The sequence below is a fragment of the Tiliqua scincoides genome, chromosome 3 (assembly GCF_035046505.1).
Source record: "Tiliqua scincoides isolate rTilSci1 chromosome 3, rTilSci1.hap2, whole genome shotgun sequence".
Classification (NCBI taxonomy): Eukaryota; Metazoa; Chordata; class Lepidosauria; order Squamata; family Scincidae; genus Tiliqua; species Tiliqua scincoides.
The window spans coordinates 164,041,144-164,057,894 of NC_089823.1; the positions used below are offsets into that span (position 1 = coordinate 164,041,144).

At 42.8% G+C, this 16,751-nt stretch overlaps 1 protein-coding gene and 1 pseudogene across 1 annotated transcript in view; both read left to right on the top strand.

The window, feature by feature from the left end:
* The first annotated feature begins 8,853 nt into the window (after positions 1 to 8,853).
* DNTT (DNA nucleotidylexotransferase) overlaps positions 8,854 to 16,751 on the top strand; it is a 136,537-nt gene continuing 128,639 nt past the window's right edge. Inside the window, exon 1 of the mRNA XM_066621018.1 lies at positions 8,854 to 9,056. Within this exon, the coding sequence (XP_066477115.1) occupies positions 8,854 to 9,056 (203 nt within the window). The remainder of the gene's footprint in view (positions 9,057 to 16,751) is intronic.
* On the top strand, positions 11,763 to 11,879 carry LOC136646692 (5S ribosomal RNA; annotated as a pseudogene).

The following is a 16,751-nucleotide window of genomic DNA, read 5'->3' on the forward strand; positions in this document are numbered from 1 at the left end:
GCACACCTCTCTTCTTCTCGGGGCACAGTGTGGTCTCAATCGTGTCCATTGTTCTTTGGGGACTGCTTGGTGGTCCTGACTTTGGAGAAAGGTTGCACAAGATGATCCTTTCAATTTTGATGTGCTGGCCTTACTTTGCAATATGTCTGTAGAATTCTATGGCTGTTGCTGTCGTGTATACCGTTATTTGCTATCATAGTATTTTTAGGTGGTCTGATGGAGTTTGATTGATTGCACAATGCTTCCAATGCCGTAAGTGGAGAGGCAGTTAATTTGCAAAATAATGCTACACACACTTACTAGAAGGCCATTCTCGCTGAATTGAACGGAATTGAGTTCTTATACCTTCTTAGGTTCACACTGTACACATGGTGTTACCCTCTGTTATGCTGTCCTGTTTTCATTGTTTTGTTTTGCTTTTATCTTTAATTTTTATACTTTCTAATGATTTATTTTCACAGCTTGAGATGTTTAAAATAGTGTCACTGCCATAGTTTCTACTGTCTATTTTGAATGTAGAGAGTTCAAAGTAAAGTTTTGTGGCTTTCTCATCCATGAAAGGGATTTATATTATGAACCTATATGGAACCAACTGGGAAATGTAGATGAAATCAAGCAGAGACAGCAGGCAGAGTAGCCCCCTTTACAGACTGAATAATATTCTGAGTGACTCTGGTAGTGGAGAAATTAAACACCCTCTCACAATGAAGGATACAGTTCTGACATGCTATGTTTCTTTGCAAAGCAAAGGAAATGTGAATTCCTCCCTTTGTTATAGATCAAATGGCTGAAAATTTTTCTTAGAATAAAATGAAGACGGTTACAGCTAGCTAACCACTCATTTTCTGAGAACTCAGCTAGTAGCTGTTGTGTACCTTTTCATGTTACCAGTATCTTCTTGAGTCCTTGCTTCATATTTACAGAATGCAAGCCGCAGTTAATTGATTTTGAACCTTCACTTGGGAGGAAAGACCTCTAACATCTTACAGTTGAACACCTGTTTGGTTTTCTCTAAGGCAAGGGAGAAGACGCACGTAGCTCTTTCAACTTCACTGCCATAGTTTCTACTGTCTATTTTGAATGTAGAAAGTTCAAAGTAAAATAACAGTACAAATTTTGCCTAGTAGCCAAAGAGCAAAATGAATCTTACGCTTGCTGTGTTTATAGCAACATAAGCAAGAGAAGAGGAACTAAATAATAACCCAACTTGAATTAGAAACTGATTTTTTAAAGATGAAGACACAGAAAACACATAGTGACAGGCATTTCTTTGCTTTTAAAGCTTAGGTTATCATACCTTTTCTCAAAGCACCGGTTGAATTTCACCACTGGAAAATTGGTAATTGTATGGATTTATCAAATATAGGTTGTATTATTTAAGAAATTACAAAGAAGCCTTCTTGGTATTAAGCTGTACGTACTAGAGATGGATTGGAGGTTGAGTTCATTTAGGACACAATTCTGAGGTACCCATGGGTCGGTGCAAGTCCCTTGTGCCGGCCCAGGACGGTCACCCAGGAGGGTCACCTTACGGCATGTTTGCGCCTCCTTGGGAGGAAGCCAGGCTAGCACTCAGAGGTGTGCAGACCTGCAGAGGCTGACACAAGCCTCCACGCCAACATCCTTGGTGAGCCTTGTGTTGGCCCAGCTGGGCCAATGCAAGGTGCTGAGGTGGGTGGGGAGGAGGTGGGAGGGAGGTTTTGCTGGGCAGGGGGAGGGCAGGCGGTGGGTGGCCCTGGGGGAGGGTGGGGGGAGCGGGAGGCAGGGTTCCCTCGTTCCTGGGGAGTTTGGAGTTGTGTGAAGCTGCTGCACTCTCCTTGGACTTATGCTATTTCAGGAGGTGGTGCAAGTTCCCCTTACCTCTGGCTGAGTTATCTTGGGACCCTAACCTATGCTGGATATTGCGCAAGCCTCTTGGCTTGCGTGTTCCAGCGCAGGTGGGATTGCGCCCTTAGTTAAAGATGTTAGCATAAAAGAATGTTATTTATTTATTCAACAATGTTGCATAATTCTTGCAAGTAATAGCATCAAGCTTTTTTGGTGCAAAATTTCAGTTACCCTGACAGAATTTTAGCCTTTTAAGCTTGTAGCACAAAGTGAACGCAGTTCTAAACATGGTTATTGGAAAATGCCCTCCCTCTTTGTTGTCTTCTGGTCACATCTCGCATTGATAGCTGCCTTGTCCTTTTGTAATTCTAAGTGCAACACAGTTTTTGTGTCCTGTGCTGTCAGATGGAGACTTTATATATAGATGGTGTCTCTGTAGAACCTTGCTTGGATTTTCTTTCCTTCCACAGAGAAGGAAGATGGTGTGAAAGATTTTGGGACAACTATAGAGAGAAATTAACCCTGTGCCCAACAGCTAATGCCTTTGTAATAATACCCAGAATACCGACTGGCTTTTAGAAAGTTATACAAACATGTGCCAACATAATGTGTGGTTCTAAAGTGTCTAGGGCGGCCCTCTATTCAATGCCCAGAAAATTGGGGGAGGGGTGTCCTGCAAAGCAAGCGTTTTAGTCTCATAGCACCAGCTCCTATAGATGCCAGCATCAGAAAAACCCCTGTCTGAAATCCTCAGGAACAACCAGTCTGTATCAACAATACTGAGCCATATGGACTGATGGTCTGACTCAGTTTAAGGCAATTCCCTCCTATGTATTGGTGTGAACAAAGATGCCAGCACATGTAGTGCCAGCACATGCCAGCACATGCACGGGAAGGAATAAAGTGGATAGAGAGATGCTCTTTATACTCTCACATAACACCAGAACCAGGGGACATCCACTAAAATTGAGTGTTGGGAGAGTTAGGACAGACAAAAGAAATTATTTCTTTACTCAGCGTGTGGTTGGTCTGTGGAACTCCTTGCCACAGGATGTGGTGATGGCATCTGGCCTGGATGCCTTTAAAAGGGGATTGGACAAGTTTCTGGAGGAAAAATCCATTACGGGTTACAAGCCATGATGTGTATGTGCAACCTCCTGATTTTAGAAATGGGCTATGTCAGAAGGCCAGATGCAAGGGAGGGCACCAGAATGAGGTCTCTTGTTATCTGGTGTGCTCCCTGGGGCATTTGGTGGGCCGCTGTGAGATACAGGAAGCTGGACTAGATGGGCCTATGGCCTGATCCAGTGGGGCTGTTCTTATGTAATAGTGCATGGCTGAGATTTTTTGTACTTATCTTGCATTGCATTCAAACTGGACTCCTGTCTTCAGATATCCCTATGTGTGTTGGTTTACTAAGGCAAAAGTGATCTTGCTTAATCCCCCAAATTCAGAGGTGCTTCTATTCTGCTACTTGAATGAGAGATCTCTTGGTCCTGCATGCTCTATTAAAATATTGAGTAACAACTTTTTCACTTGCATTTCTTAAAAATACGTACTTTTCCCATTTGGCAGATCAAATAGAAGACTTGGGGGTGTGGCTCAGGTGGATTAAAACTACTTGGATATGAGTGATGGTGGTTTGTCCTTGATCTCCCTTTCTTCCATAGCATTCCAGTGTTTAGAATGAAATGCGAATGGCGTGAAAACAAGGCTAACCAGAGAGTTTAATATTTTATTAAAATGTTGAATCCTTTTTGCATTATGTTGTTAACTGATTAGGACAATGATTTTCAATATTTTTCTTCTCAAGGCACACTGACCTCTATGGTTTTTTCTGTTGTCTTCGCCTCTTGTGATGTCACTTCTGGATTCTGGGGGACTTGTCCAGGTTCTGTAGCTCTGTTTCTAATGCAACTGTCTATAGCAGTGATGGCAAACCTTTTAGAGACCGAGTGCCCAAACTGCAACCCAAAACCCACTTATTTATCGCAAAGTGCAAACATGGCAATTTAACCTGAATACTGAGGTTTTAGTTTAGAAAAAACAACTTATACATGGACATCTTTTACCTACTATTACTTGTAACCCTTAATGAAATTTTCCTCTAGAAATTTGTCCAATTCCTTCTTAAAGGCATCTAGGCAAGTTGTCATCACTGCTTCCGGTGGCAAAGAGTTCCACAGACTAATTACATGCTGGGTAAAGAAATACTGGCAGGGAGGGGGTGGCTGCAAGACCTTGCCACTGCTCATTTTCTCAAACAAGAAAATATTTTTTTTTAAAAAGCCCCACCCACAGAAGTGGGCTCTAAGGCTGCAATCCCAGCCACTCTTTCCTAGGAGTAAGCCTCATTGACTCTAATGGGGCTTACTTCTGAGTAGACATGCAGGATGTCTCCTCTGCTGTGGAGGAAAAGCCTCTCTTGGGGCTGAGTGGGAGCCCCTCAGGGAAAGGCGGGCTGCAAGGGCTGGCAATGGCTGAGGAGGAGGGCGGCTCAGGATTGGCTGGTGGTCTGCCAGTGAAGGGCCCTGAGCCATTCCAACAGAAAAAGCCAGGAGCCAGCTGGATGCTGATTGGCTGAGCCTGCTGGAGAGTTGGGGAAGGGAAAAACAGGGAGCTTAAGCCTGCAGAGCGGGCAAAATTGAAAAGGGAAACAAATGCGGGGCAGGTGGGGGTGATGGGAGAGGAGGGCAGTGAGCTCAGGGGGCGGAGGGAAGCAGCCCGCCCTCCCAACACATGGGGGCTTGGAAAAAGCCTCCGTTTTCTTTAAAGTGACACGCAACTTCAGTGCCCCTCTCCAGGCTGCCTGGCTCAGTACTACATGCCCACAGAGACGGCGCTGCATGCCCCCTCTGGCACGCGTGCCATAGGCTCGCCACCACTGGTCTATAGTAATGGATTGTCTGTCCCTCTTCTTCCAGTGGCAAAACCACTGAAGGAACAGGGACAAACAATTTGTTACTACAGATAGTTGTCCTAGAAACAGAGCTGCAGGACCCGAAAGAGTTTTTCAGCAATTTTCAATGCTGTGCTCCAAACTCCCACAGCACACTTGTGGGTCCTTTGCAGCACACATAGCTTGATTAGGGGATGCCAAGGTAAAAAGCAGCGCAGAAAATGAATATACTGAAATGAATGAAACAATCCAGGAAACATATTGTCAAGCTATTTTCCATGTCACTCAGTTAGAGTCACAGGAGCCCTGACAAAAGAAGTGGCAACCCAAAATGATACCCCTAATGGGTGAAAATGACCAACATAAATCCTCAGATAGTTTTTGTATTTTGCAGAAGCATTATTTTAAGAATTGTCAGCTTATGGAGCTCAATGAAGCAGGTAGAATATGTTTAAAAGTGTGTCTGTTTAAAGTGAAGGCTTCTGAATATCTGAAGCAGTATGTGCTCATGTCTATCACCAGCTCATATCTGTGACCATAATCATTTAATGTAGCTGTATAATGCACTGTTTCTTTAACAGCATGCTGCTTGAATTAAACCTCTGTGTACACTTTATCATAATTTAAGGTGGAAGCTCCTAGAAGACATTGTCTCCAGATATAGATACATATGGTGTACTTTGCGGAGAGAGCAATTGCTGATGCAGCAATTAATGTCCAATACCTCTGATCAGAGCTATAAGTCATGCAAGTCCTTTGTGTGTACCTAGTGGAATCCATATCCTTAGAGTCTGATGCAACAGTAATATTTTGTGGCAGCCTGGGGCTGCCAACTTAACAGTGACAGCAACTACAACTAATTAACACTTTATCCAGACAGAGTTGGATTGTGAACAGAAGTTTCAAGCTGTAACGAATGCAGAATCATTCCCTGGTGGTAATCAGAACAGATGCCTGAAGTGATAGTAAATTAAACTAAATAAAAAAAAACATACAGAAAGAAACTTTAGAGTACATCTTAGTTATCGGTTTTATACCTTGATTATATTTATTTACATGTATGACTCTGTGATATGCAAAGTAATATCCCAAAAATACTGATATAACACATGTATTTCTATTTTAAATTTGTTCCACTGAGATTTTATCCAGAGATAAAGTGAACTACTAGTGGTTTGAAACTTGCAAATTATAAACTTAGGTAGAACCAGCATAAGTGACAGATGGAATGCTCAGCTGTAAATAAAAAAAACTAGATCTCAAACAAACTGGAAGTCTCAGAAGAGAAATAAATAACTGAAGGGCTCTAAAAATGACAGTGATGATCTTCTGAGAAATTGGAAAATGCAGAATTTCTTTACATCTCCATGAAGAGAAGACAAACCTATAATGTATGTTGAGAAGGACAGCCATCAGTGTGGTATAGATAGTGGAGGCAGGGGACAGGCTGCCCTGGATACAACACAGGAAGGGGGTGCATTGTAAACTGGTAGTTACATCATCAATTACTTCTGGGTCTGCACGCTCAGGGGGTGATACCATGAGTCACTGTCTGAGACCACAGAAGAGGCAGCAATGCCACTGGTAGCCTTGTTAGTCTGCAGCAGCAAAAACAGTATTGGCTTGAATGTAAGCCTACCTCTGCATTCCCAAAGTCTTGTTTCATGAATGGAAGGAGCATTGTGCTTGTAAGGTAGCATTCCATAAGTGAAACACCATTACTGTTCACTGAATGAGACTCTGTGTGTACACTGTTAGGTTTGCATCCTAGTCAAAGAGTCTTGTGGCACTTTGCGGACCACCTATTTTTTGTGGTGTATGCTTTTGTGAACAAGCGCTCACTTCATCAGATGCATGAAATGTTATCCTCATTTGACGGACATGTGCTTCTGTATACATAGACAGAAAAACACATATAAATGAATATTGTCATTCATTGTCAACAATGGGGTCAAATGGGCATGAAATACCATTATAATCAGTCCTCTCCCCTCCCCTCCCCTCATAAGCTGCTGTTTAGTGGGGAAAAGACCAACAGTGTAACATGTAGTTTGGTCTTCAGAAACCAGGAGAACATTTCATTCTCCCCATAGCCATAGAACTTCAGAGGTAGACTTTAGTATGAAACGACTAAGTAAGCAAGTTCATGAAGCTGATTCCACCATCTAGGCTTGAAGTGAGGTAATGGTTTCATATCTAACTATAAGTGTGCCTCAACATAGCAAAGCTAGGAAACTTGTGTTATCACAGCTGCTGTCGTGAATTGTCACTGTACTTATTTCATAAATGTTAAATTTTCCTAGAATTGTCACACACTCTATTTCATGGCACCTTGAGTCCACTGTTGGTATGTGAAATAGATATATGCTGAGTGAAGATAATGCTGGACTGGGCCTAATGTCTCTCCAGTGCTAACCACCCAAATCACCAACCCGTTACAGAAATATCTTATTTCTCTACAGCTCTCCTAAATATGTCTGAATACTGTCTCTCACCACTGCACTATACACTTTTCCCCAGCGAATTGCTCTATGAATGTTGTATGGATGGCTAAGACACACACTCTACTGTAAACAGTTTTGTGGCCAGTGTGGTTTTATACTGCTGATCATGGGCAGTGAGGAGTTACATATTGCATATGGTGCTGTGACTCAGACAACGGGAACCTTTGTAGAAACCTCATCGCTTTGGGTTGGGACTTTGCCAGCCACTATGCAACTGGTTATACGTCCGTTGTAAGTGGTCATAAACGGAGACTGTTTTTAAAAATTCAAATGGAATGTTTGTGTGTGATCTCTCAGGAAGTAAATACAACTGGGAATATGGTGGGCCATCTCTTTCCACTTTTCTGTGCCTGAATGTTTGAAATGTGTCCACTGCATAAGATTATCCAGAATAAAGTGCATGATATACAAAGTGGAACATTATAGATGTTCTTTGGTATGAAGATAGTATTTCTAGGCTAACATGAAATGGAGGTCCTAATAGATCTTTGTCTCTGTTTCTCTCCATCCCTATCTCAATTTCAGTATATATAATTTTTTTTTTTTTTACAGAACTAGTTCAAGTATATGCTGATTTGACGCTCTTGATTTGAGGATAGTTAACGGACATATTAAAGCATGAGACTTTTCAGGTGAGTTTCTCTGGTGTAAGGTGGTGGTTCTTATGTAAGATGTTCTTGGATTGTTCTTGAACTGGTGGCATTCAGCAAAGTGCCATGCAAAATGTGTCAAGGTAGAATATAATTGCCTTAAACCCACATTTGTTGAGAACACAAATGTGGGGCAGAGTGTGCATGTTTAGGAGAGGGAGGAGTGCTTAGCCTCTCCAGGAGTCACTGATCTTCCAGCAAACTCCTCACTGGTTTCCCCTAGCCAGGCTGGTTTCCAGTTGGAACCTGACTTGGGAAAAATGGTTAAAAAGCAACCTATACCTATGTGGGATTTGCAGGAAGAAAATGTGAGGAGGAAGGGTAAGCAACACCTATGGTTGCATGTTTTTTCTTATTACTTTTAATTTCAACTTCAGTGACTGTGAATGTGTTTAAACAATAGATTACATAAACAATATGTTTAAAAGAGGGACTTCACGTTTAAGAAGCAGTCTTCATGGAAATATGGTCAATGGTAGATGTTTCAGTTGAGAAAAAATGTTTTTGATTGATTATAATGAAATAGCCACTAATCTGGTTAATGCCTCAGTCCAGTGTTGGAGGTAGTTGTGTGAATGAAGGGAAATATACTTGTTTTCTTTCCCTGTACTGACTGATACTTTTTCCAAAAATCAGCTCTAATGGTAACATCAAAGTTTTCTGAAGTTACTCAACCATGTTCTCAGATGGGTCAAATGGAAGTGACAAAATGCTTTACCGTTTCTTCTTTTGGAGTCCAGTAGACAAGGCAAGAGTTGTTTGAATCACAAGGAGCCTGAAAAGCAATTAAAGATGCCTACTTCATGTAACTTTCTGTTTGCGGCTTTGCCAACAATAACAAGCAAAATGACATCACTGCATGGTGACATCACAAACCATCTATTGGCTGGGCAGACAGACTGAATGAAAGAAATGTTCTCCAGAGTGAAGCTTAGGTTTTAAACAAACAGCCAGTGAAATTGTACTTGTTGCCATGAATAAGATCATAACCACAGAGTTTATTCCCAACAGGAAAAAGCAGAAAAGAATGCAACTTCCAGCTCCTCAAAACAGCTGTAAAATACAGTTTGATGACATAATCCTTTTCATTGTGGAGAGAAAAATGGGAGTGACCAGGAGAAAGTTCTTGATGGATTTGGCAAGAAGAAAAGGCTTCAGGGTAGAAAATGAGCTAAGGTATGAAAAAAAATAATCACTGTTTATTACATTCTTTGTATGCAGAAATGGTGCCTAACAGCTTTCTCTTAGAAGTCTAGGATGCAGGGATAGATGTTATAAACTCATGAAAATTTGGAAAAGATTTAGGATGATAACAAAGGAATGAGGTGTTACTTGTATGACAACATGGTATTAGAATAAGTGTGTTTAGCAGTATGTTTGAAATTTCCATTAGTATCCTATTTACATTTTTAATATTATGGATATATCTCAAAAATGAACATTCAATATTCAAATACTGTGTTTTAGTTTTAAATGAAGAAAATATGTTTAGGCTGAATATTCTTGTCTTCGGCAACAAAGTGTAGCACTCACGGTTACAATTTCCTTTGAAGAATCTAATGAGTTTCTCAGCCTCATAGATATTCAGAAGATTTTTGCAGTATTGCTGGTTTCAGTGCCACAGTCTGAAGTTCCATGGAACTTCTGTGTGAATGAGCTGTCCTTGATCCTTTAGTGGGCACACTTATGGGGCTGCCCCTTTCTGCAGAGTGAATGAGGAGAATCTGAGAGCATCTAGAACTAGGGAGTCTTCTAATGAAATTGATTGGCAGAGATTTAGAATGGACAAAAGAAAGTACTTCACTCATAAATGGAATTCACTACTGTAAGCTGTGGTGGTGGTCACTGGCTTAGATGGCTTGAGAAGGGAATAAGGCAACTTAATGGAGGACGCATTGTTCAAGGTACCAGTCATGGTGAATATATACGCTCCCTCCAGGTTCAGAGGCAGCATGCTTTTGCACACCAGCTGGAGGGGCAAAAGGATGGGAGAGGGACGTGCTTTCACTGCTTACGCATGGGCTCCCCAAGGACAAGTAGTGGGAAATGGGATGCTGAACTAGGTGGGCCTTTGGCCTGATCCAGCAGGGTTCTGCATGTTTTTATGGCCCATAATAACATGCTGAACCCTGCTGGATCAGACCAAAGGGCATCAGTGTACACTTCAGTGCTTCTATGCATATAAGAAGCCCACCGGTTTGGATATGAGATCCTTTTTGTATATGTGGAAGCCACAACGGGTTCACTATTTTTTTCCCTGAAGACTTGTTAATTGAAACAAATTTAACCTTTTTGTTTGAAAAAAATGAAATAAAGGATGTTAGAGGGAAATATTGCTCTGCCTAATAGGTTGTTGCTGCAAATGGACCTTCTTAATTTGGAGGATCTCACTGCGAACGTGTTGAAGACACAGGGAGACATCTTACTATAGCAATTCTGAGTATTACATGTTAACAGGTGCTGTAGTTTGATATGGCATGAGGGCTACTGCTGCTGTCAGACCTACATGCAGCTTTAGCACCAGAAGGGAAGAGGGGCAAAGAAGGGGAAAGTGCATTTTTGGGGTGGGTGAAATGACCCCAAACCACGATGTGGGGAGGTAGTGGATCTTACATTGCTGAGGTTCTGATCCCAATTGCAGACCCCAAACATGCTATTTTTAATGGATTAAAGTTTCCATGATCATCTGCACTATGCCATCGGCTGTTTGATCACCTTATTTCTAGAGGTGTTTGAAAACAGGTGTTATTTATTTTAGTCAGAAGTAAGTCAATTATGTTCAATAATACAGGGTGACCCCAAAAAAACAGAACCCATAAAAATTTTATTAAATCCTACAAAGGTCCAGTAACTTACTGGACTCAAACTTATTGAGTTTGAGGAAGATTATTGTTCCAGTATTTCATGCACAAAGTCAACTTGTATACCCTGAAAGAAAAAAGAAGAAAAATTAAAGTTAACAGTTTTATTCAAAGATTTGTGGGTTCTGTTTTTTTGGGGTCACCCTGTACTTAGGCTGTAACCCAATCTTACTCACTGGAAACAAACACCTCAACTTATTTAATTTTTTTTTAAACCACTAAAGCTCTGTTGATGCTTTTAGGGCAGTGGTTCTCGAAGTGTTTGTGGGGGCAAGGGGATGGTGGTGACATGATTGAAATGATCATGTCGCTGGTGGAGACCAGGGGCTTGGTTTATACTCACCCCTGTCTGCTGAGGCATCTGGGGGTGCAGGGAGCCCCCCGGAACCCTCCTCAGGGCTCCCTGCACCTCAAAACGTTGAAGAAATGCAATCGCAACCCATTTCAGTTATTTGATCGCAATCCGGAAGTGGGTTGCAACTGCATTTCTTTGACTTTCTGAGGCATGGGGAGCCCTGCTTACCCACACCCCTCCCCTGGATGCCACAGCAGATAGGGGTGAGTACAAACCAAGCCCCTGGGTCTCCACCAGCTGAGCGATCATTTTGATTGCAGTGCTTCCACCCTCCCTCTCCACCCATTAAAGGTGCAAAGGCAGAGGTTTTCAGGCTGGGGCATTTAATTTTAGTTTACTTTTTACATTCTAAGTTTTTTTTTTTTTTAACCTCTTCTGTCATTCTCAAATCACCAACGGGGAGTATAAAATGTTTAAAAATTATTACTCAGTATCAAATCGAATCTAATTTCTCTCGCTAAGAGAACATTCAATTCATCCTGCAGTGATTTTTCCTGGTTTCCTTCTGTACTAACAATGCCTCCCAGTTTGATGTAACAAGAAACTTTAATCAAATATACTCTCGTTTTTATAACTAGGTCGCTAATTAAAATAGATATAAGACAGTTGCCAGCATTCCAGCACACGCAAGCATGGGCCAAGCAATACATCTCAAGACAAGGCTGTGACAGCAACTGTTACCCTGCAGATGCCTGATCTCGTCTGATCTTGGAAGCTAAGCAGGGTCAGGCCTGGTTAGTACTCGGATGGGAGACCGCCTGGGAATACTGGGTGCTGTAGGCTTATACCATAGTCTTTCGAGACTGAAGGTTGCCAACCAACTGGAAGGCTATGGTGACAGGGACTGGCATGGTTCTCAGCAATTCCCAAACATCTTCCCCCCATCTGTCCAAAAGCGAGGCAGGAGACAGAGGAGAGTTGTGCTTCACGCTGCTGCTGCAGTGGCAGAATGAGAACTCCACCTTCTATGGCTACTGCCTCCCCCCCCACATTGCCCAGTAAATGTGCCCCTGGCTTCCTAGGTGATGGGAGAAGCAGCAGCTACAGCTGTCCACCCTCTTCTTTCTAGGTGTCATTTTAAAATTCCTGGATGCTTTGCTTCCCCAGGGATGGGGCATTCAGGAATCTTAAAATGGCACCTAGGAAGGACGATAGACAGTTGGTACTGCTCAGTCTTCCATCTCCCAGTAACTGAGGCTGTAACCCTAACCTCACTTTCCTGCGAGTAAGTCCCATTGAACACAATAGGACTTACTTCTGAGAAGACCTGGTTAGGATTGTGCCCTGATAGGCATGTGAACTGAATGGGGGGGGGGCAGCAGGTCTGTTGTTGGGGCCAAGTGGGGTGTGGCTAGGTGGACACCTTCAGAGCATGTGCCTGAAAGCCTGACCGTGCCTTACTGAAGACAACCCCCTTGCCTTGTGTCTATATATGTATGCATTTTTTTAGAGCTATGGGAGATTTTCTTCATATTTTCTTTAAGTCCAATTAGCTCCACATGCATGTAAAGTTATGAACATAAAGGCCACCTGACCAGTATTCCTAATGGTAGCATCAGTGGCCTCATTTTTGACTGGTCTGCCTTGGAAAGAAAAAGTCAGATGTGAAAAATATGCGTTGTCCAATACAATATAGTCCTTTCTGAAATGGTATGGGTAAAATCAGAACAGTGTGGGTTTTCACTCTAATGGAATGCAGTGGAATGAGGAGAACTTTTCTGACTGTTTTTAATCTAGATGCTGCTGCAATGTATGTGGGTGTATGTTGGTGACAACAGTGATAGGAGGGAGCAGGGTAAATGTGGAGGAAAGATGTCTTGCTGAGATGTTTTCATGCTTTCAGTGAAGGCATGGAATGTGTTGCTTTGTTGTCAGGCATCTGTTTTGGATTCACCGCAACAATACCCAGGACTACTTAACTGTCGATTCTTTTAATTGTCAACAGTATCTGTGGAAATTCTATATTTCTTACATTTTCTGCCAAGAATACTGTGCAGCTGTAAATGTAGCAGAGGAAACTGGGGCACAGATACTGTGAAACCGCTGTTGTGAGTGCGAACATGGCAAGGTTCCCAGATCTTCAGCTTTATACAAATACATTAAATATGCACATTTTATATAAAGGGATATAAACCACAGGAAGCAGAAGTTAAACATTTCTAACTGAATTTGTGTTTTTTTTGGGGGGACAACAAGATAGAGCAAAGCAGTGTAATTAAAGGGGAACTTAGCAGTGTGTTGATAACAAAAATTATGTGAATTAATCTGATTACTCAGATGTGGCACTAGGAGATTCTTATGCTTAACTAGTGAAATGACTAAACTGATTTTAAAGATGTATTAATTTTAGTACTTTAATGAGCAGTCAAAAAACCCATTATTCCCCTTACCCTCAGGAGGCCAAAACTCCTCTTCATCAGGCGCCATGTTTGTGCCGCTGCATCACCATGCTGAGAGCTTACGGTAAATTGGGCTCTTTGTCATGTGCCAGTATTTATGTAGTAAATTTGAGCACATATACCTCTTCATGACCATCCTGATCAGGCATTGAAATTTCCAGCTAGTCTGAGATTGTGGCTCCTTTTGCTAAACCTTTTGCTAAACTTTTTAGCACTAGGACCCACTTTTTTAGAATGACAGTCTGTTGGGACCCACCAGAAGTGATTTCATGAACCTGGAAGTGATGTCATGGCTGGAAGTGACATCATCAGGCAGCAAAATTTTTTGACATTCCAAGGCTGCAGTCCTATCCAAACTTATCCAGGAGTAAGCCCCACTGACTATCATTGTTAAAAGCATATATGCAGTAGCCTGTTGAAAGTACAGATCTGTAACATTTCCCCAAATGCAGTCACATGGTAGCATCAAGTCTAATATATTAAAAATAAAATATTGAAATGAATGGGGACCCACCTGAAATTGGCTTGTGACTCACCTAGTGGGTCTCAACCCACAGTTTGAGAAACACTGTGCTAAGCTATCTAAGAACATAAGAACATAAGAACATAAGAACAGCCCCACTGGATCAGGCCATAGGCCCATCTAGTCCAGCTTCCTGTATCTCACAGCGGCCCACCAAATGCCCCAGGGAGCACAACAGATAACAAGAGACCTCATCCTGGTGCTCTCCCCTGCATCTGGCATTCTGACTTAACCCATTCCTAAAATCAGGAGGTTGCGCATACACATCATGGCTTGTACCCCATAATGGATTTTTCCTCCAGAAACTTGTCCAATCCCCTTTTAAAGGCGTCCAGGCCAGACGCCAGCACCACATCCTGTGGCAAGGAGTTCCACAGACCGACCACGCGCTGAGTAAAGAAATATTTTCTTTTGTCTGTCCTAACCCGCCCAACACTCAATTTTAGTGGATGTCCCCTGGTTCTGGTATTATGTGAGAGTGTAAAGAGCATCTCCCTATCCACTCTGTGCATCCCCTGCATAATTTTGTATGTCTCAATCATGTCCCCCCTCAAGCGTCTCTTTTCTAGGCTGAAGAGGCCCAAACGCCATAGCCTTTCCTCATAAGGAAGGTGCCCCAGCCCCGTAATCATCTTAGTCGCTCTCTTTTGCACCTTTTCCATTTCCACTATGTCTTTTTTGAGATGCGGCGACCAGAACTGGACACAATACTCCAGGTGTGGCCTTACCATAGATTTGTACAACGGCATTATAATACTAACCGTTTTGTTCTCAATACCTTTCCTAATGATCCCAAGCATAGAATTGGCCTTCTTCACTGCCACCGCACATTGGGTCGACACTTTCATCGACCTGTCCACCACCACCCCAAGATCTCTCTCCTGATCTGTTACAGACAGCTCAGAACCCATCAGCCTATATCTAAAGTTTTGATTTTTTGCCCCAATGTGCACGACTTTACACTTACTGACATTGAAGCGCATCTGCCATTTTGCTGCCCATTCTGCCAGTCTGGAGAGATCCTTCTGGAGCGCCTCACAATCACTTCTGGTCTTTACCACTCGGAAAAGTTTGGTGTCGTCTGCAAACTTAGCCACTTCACTGCTCAACCCTGTCTCCAGGTCATTTATGAAGAGGTTGAAAAGCACCGGTCCCAGGACAGATCCTTGGGGCACACCGCTTTTCACCTCTCTCCATTGTGAAAATTGGCCATTGACACCCACTCTCTGCTTCCTGGCCTCCAACCAGTTCTCAATCCACGAGAGGACCTGTCCTCTAATTCCCTGACTGTGGAGTTTTTTCAGTAGCCTTTGGTGAGGGACCGTGTCAAACGCCTTCTGAAAGTCCAGATATATAATGTCCACGGGTTCTCCCGCATCCACATGCCTGTTGACCTTTTCAAAGAATTCTATAAGGTTTGTGAGGCAAGACTTACCCTTATAGAAGCCATGCTGACTCTCCCTCAGCAAGGCCTGTTCGTCTATGTGTTTTGAGATCCTATCTTTGATGAGGCATTCCACCATCTTACCCGGTATGGATGTTAGGCTGACCGGCCTATAGTTTCCCGGGTCCCCCCTCTTTCCCTTTTTAAAGATAGGCGTGACATTTGCTATCCTCCAATCTTCTGGCACCGTGGCCGTTTTGAGGGACAAGTTGCATACCTTAGTCAAGAGATCTGCAACTTCATTCTTCAATTCCTTAATAACCCTTGGGTGGATGCCATCAGGGCCCGGTGACTTATTGATCTTTAATTTATCAATGAGGTCTGAAACATCTTCTCTTTTAACCTCTATCTGACTTAACTCCTCGGTTAGGAGGGGCCGTTCGGGCAGTGGTATCTGCCCGAGGTCTTCTGCCGTGAAGACAGATGCAAAGAACTCATTTAATTTCTCTGCCATCTCTAAGTCTCCTTTTATCTCCCCTTTCCCTCCCTCACCATCCAGAGGGCCAACCGCTTCTCTGGCGGGTTTCCTGCTTCTAACATATTTGAAGAAGCTTTTATTATTCCCCTTAATGTTGCTGGCCATGCGTTCCTCATAGTCTCGCTTGGCCTCCCCTATCACCTTCTTACATTTCTTTTGCCACAGTTTATGTTCCTTTTTATTCTCTTCATTAGGGCAAGACTTCCATTTACGGAAGGAAGCTTCCTTGCCCTTCACAGCCTCTCTAACTTGGCTGGTTAGCCATGCGGGCACCCTCCTGGATTTAGTGGAACCCTTCTTTCTTTGCGGTATACACCTCTGCTGGGCCTCTATTACTGTTGTTTTAAGCAGCCTCCACGCACTCTGGAGAGACTGGACTCTTTTTACCCTCCCTTTCAACCTCCTTCTAACCAGCCTCCTCATTTGAGGGAAGTCCGCCCGTCGGAAGTCAAGGGTTTTTGTTAGAGATTTGCCTGGTATTCTTCCCCCAACGTGCACGTCAAAACGGATCGCAGCATGATCACTGTTCCCCAATGGCTCAGTAACGTTTACATCTCTAACCAGGTCCTGTGTACCGCACAAAATTAAATCCAGAGTCACCTGTCCTCTGGTGGGCTCCGTGACTAGCTGATCTAAGCCACAGTCATTTAGCACGTCAAGAAATCCGGTTTCCTTATTGTGACCAGAACACAAATTGACCCAGTCAATATGAGGATAATTGAAGTCCCCCATGATTACAACCCTGTCCTTCCTTGTCACCTCCCTGATCTGTTTCCTCATTTCAAGGTCCCCATCCGATTTCTGGTCTGGA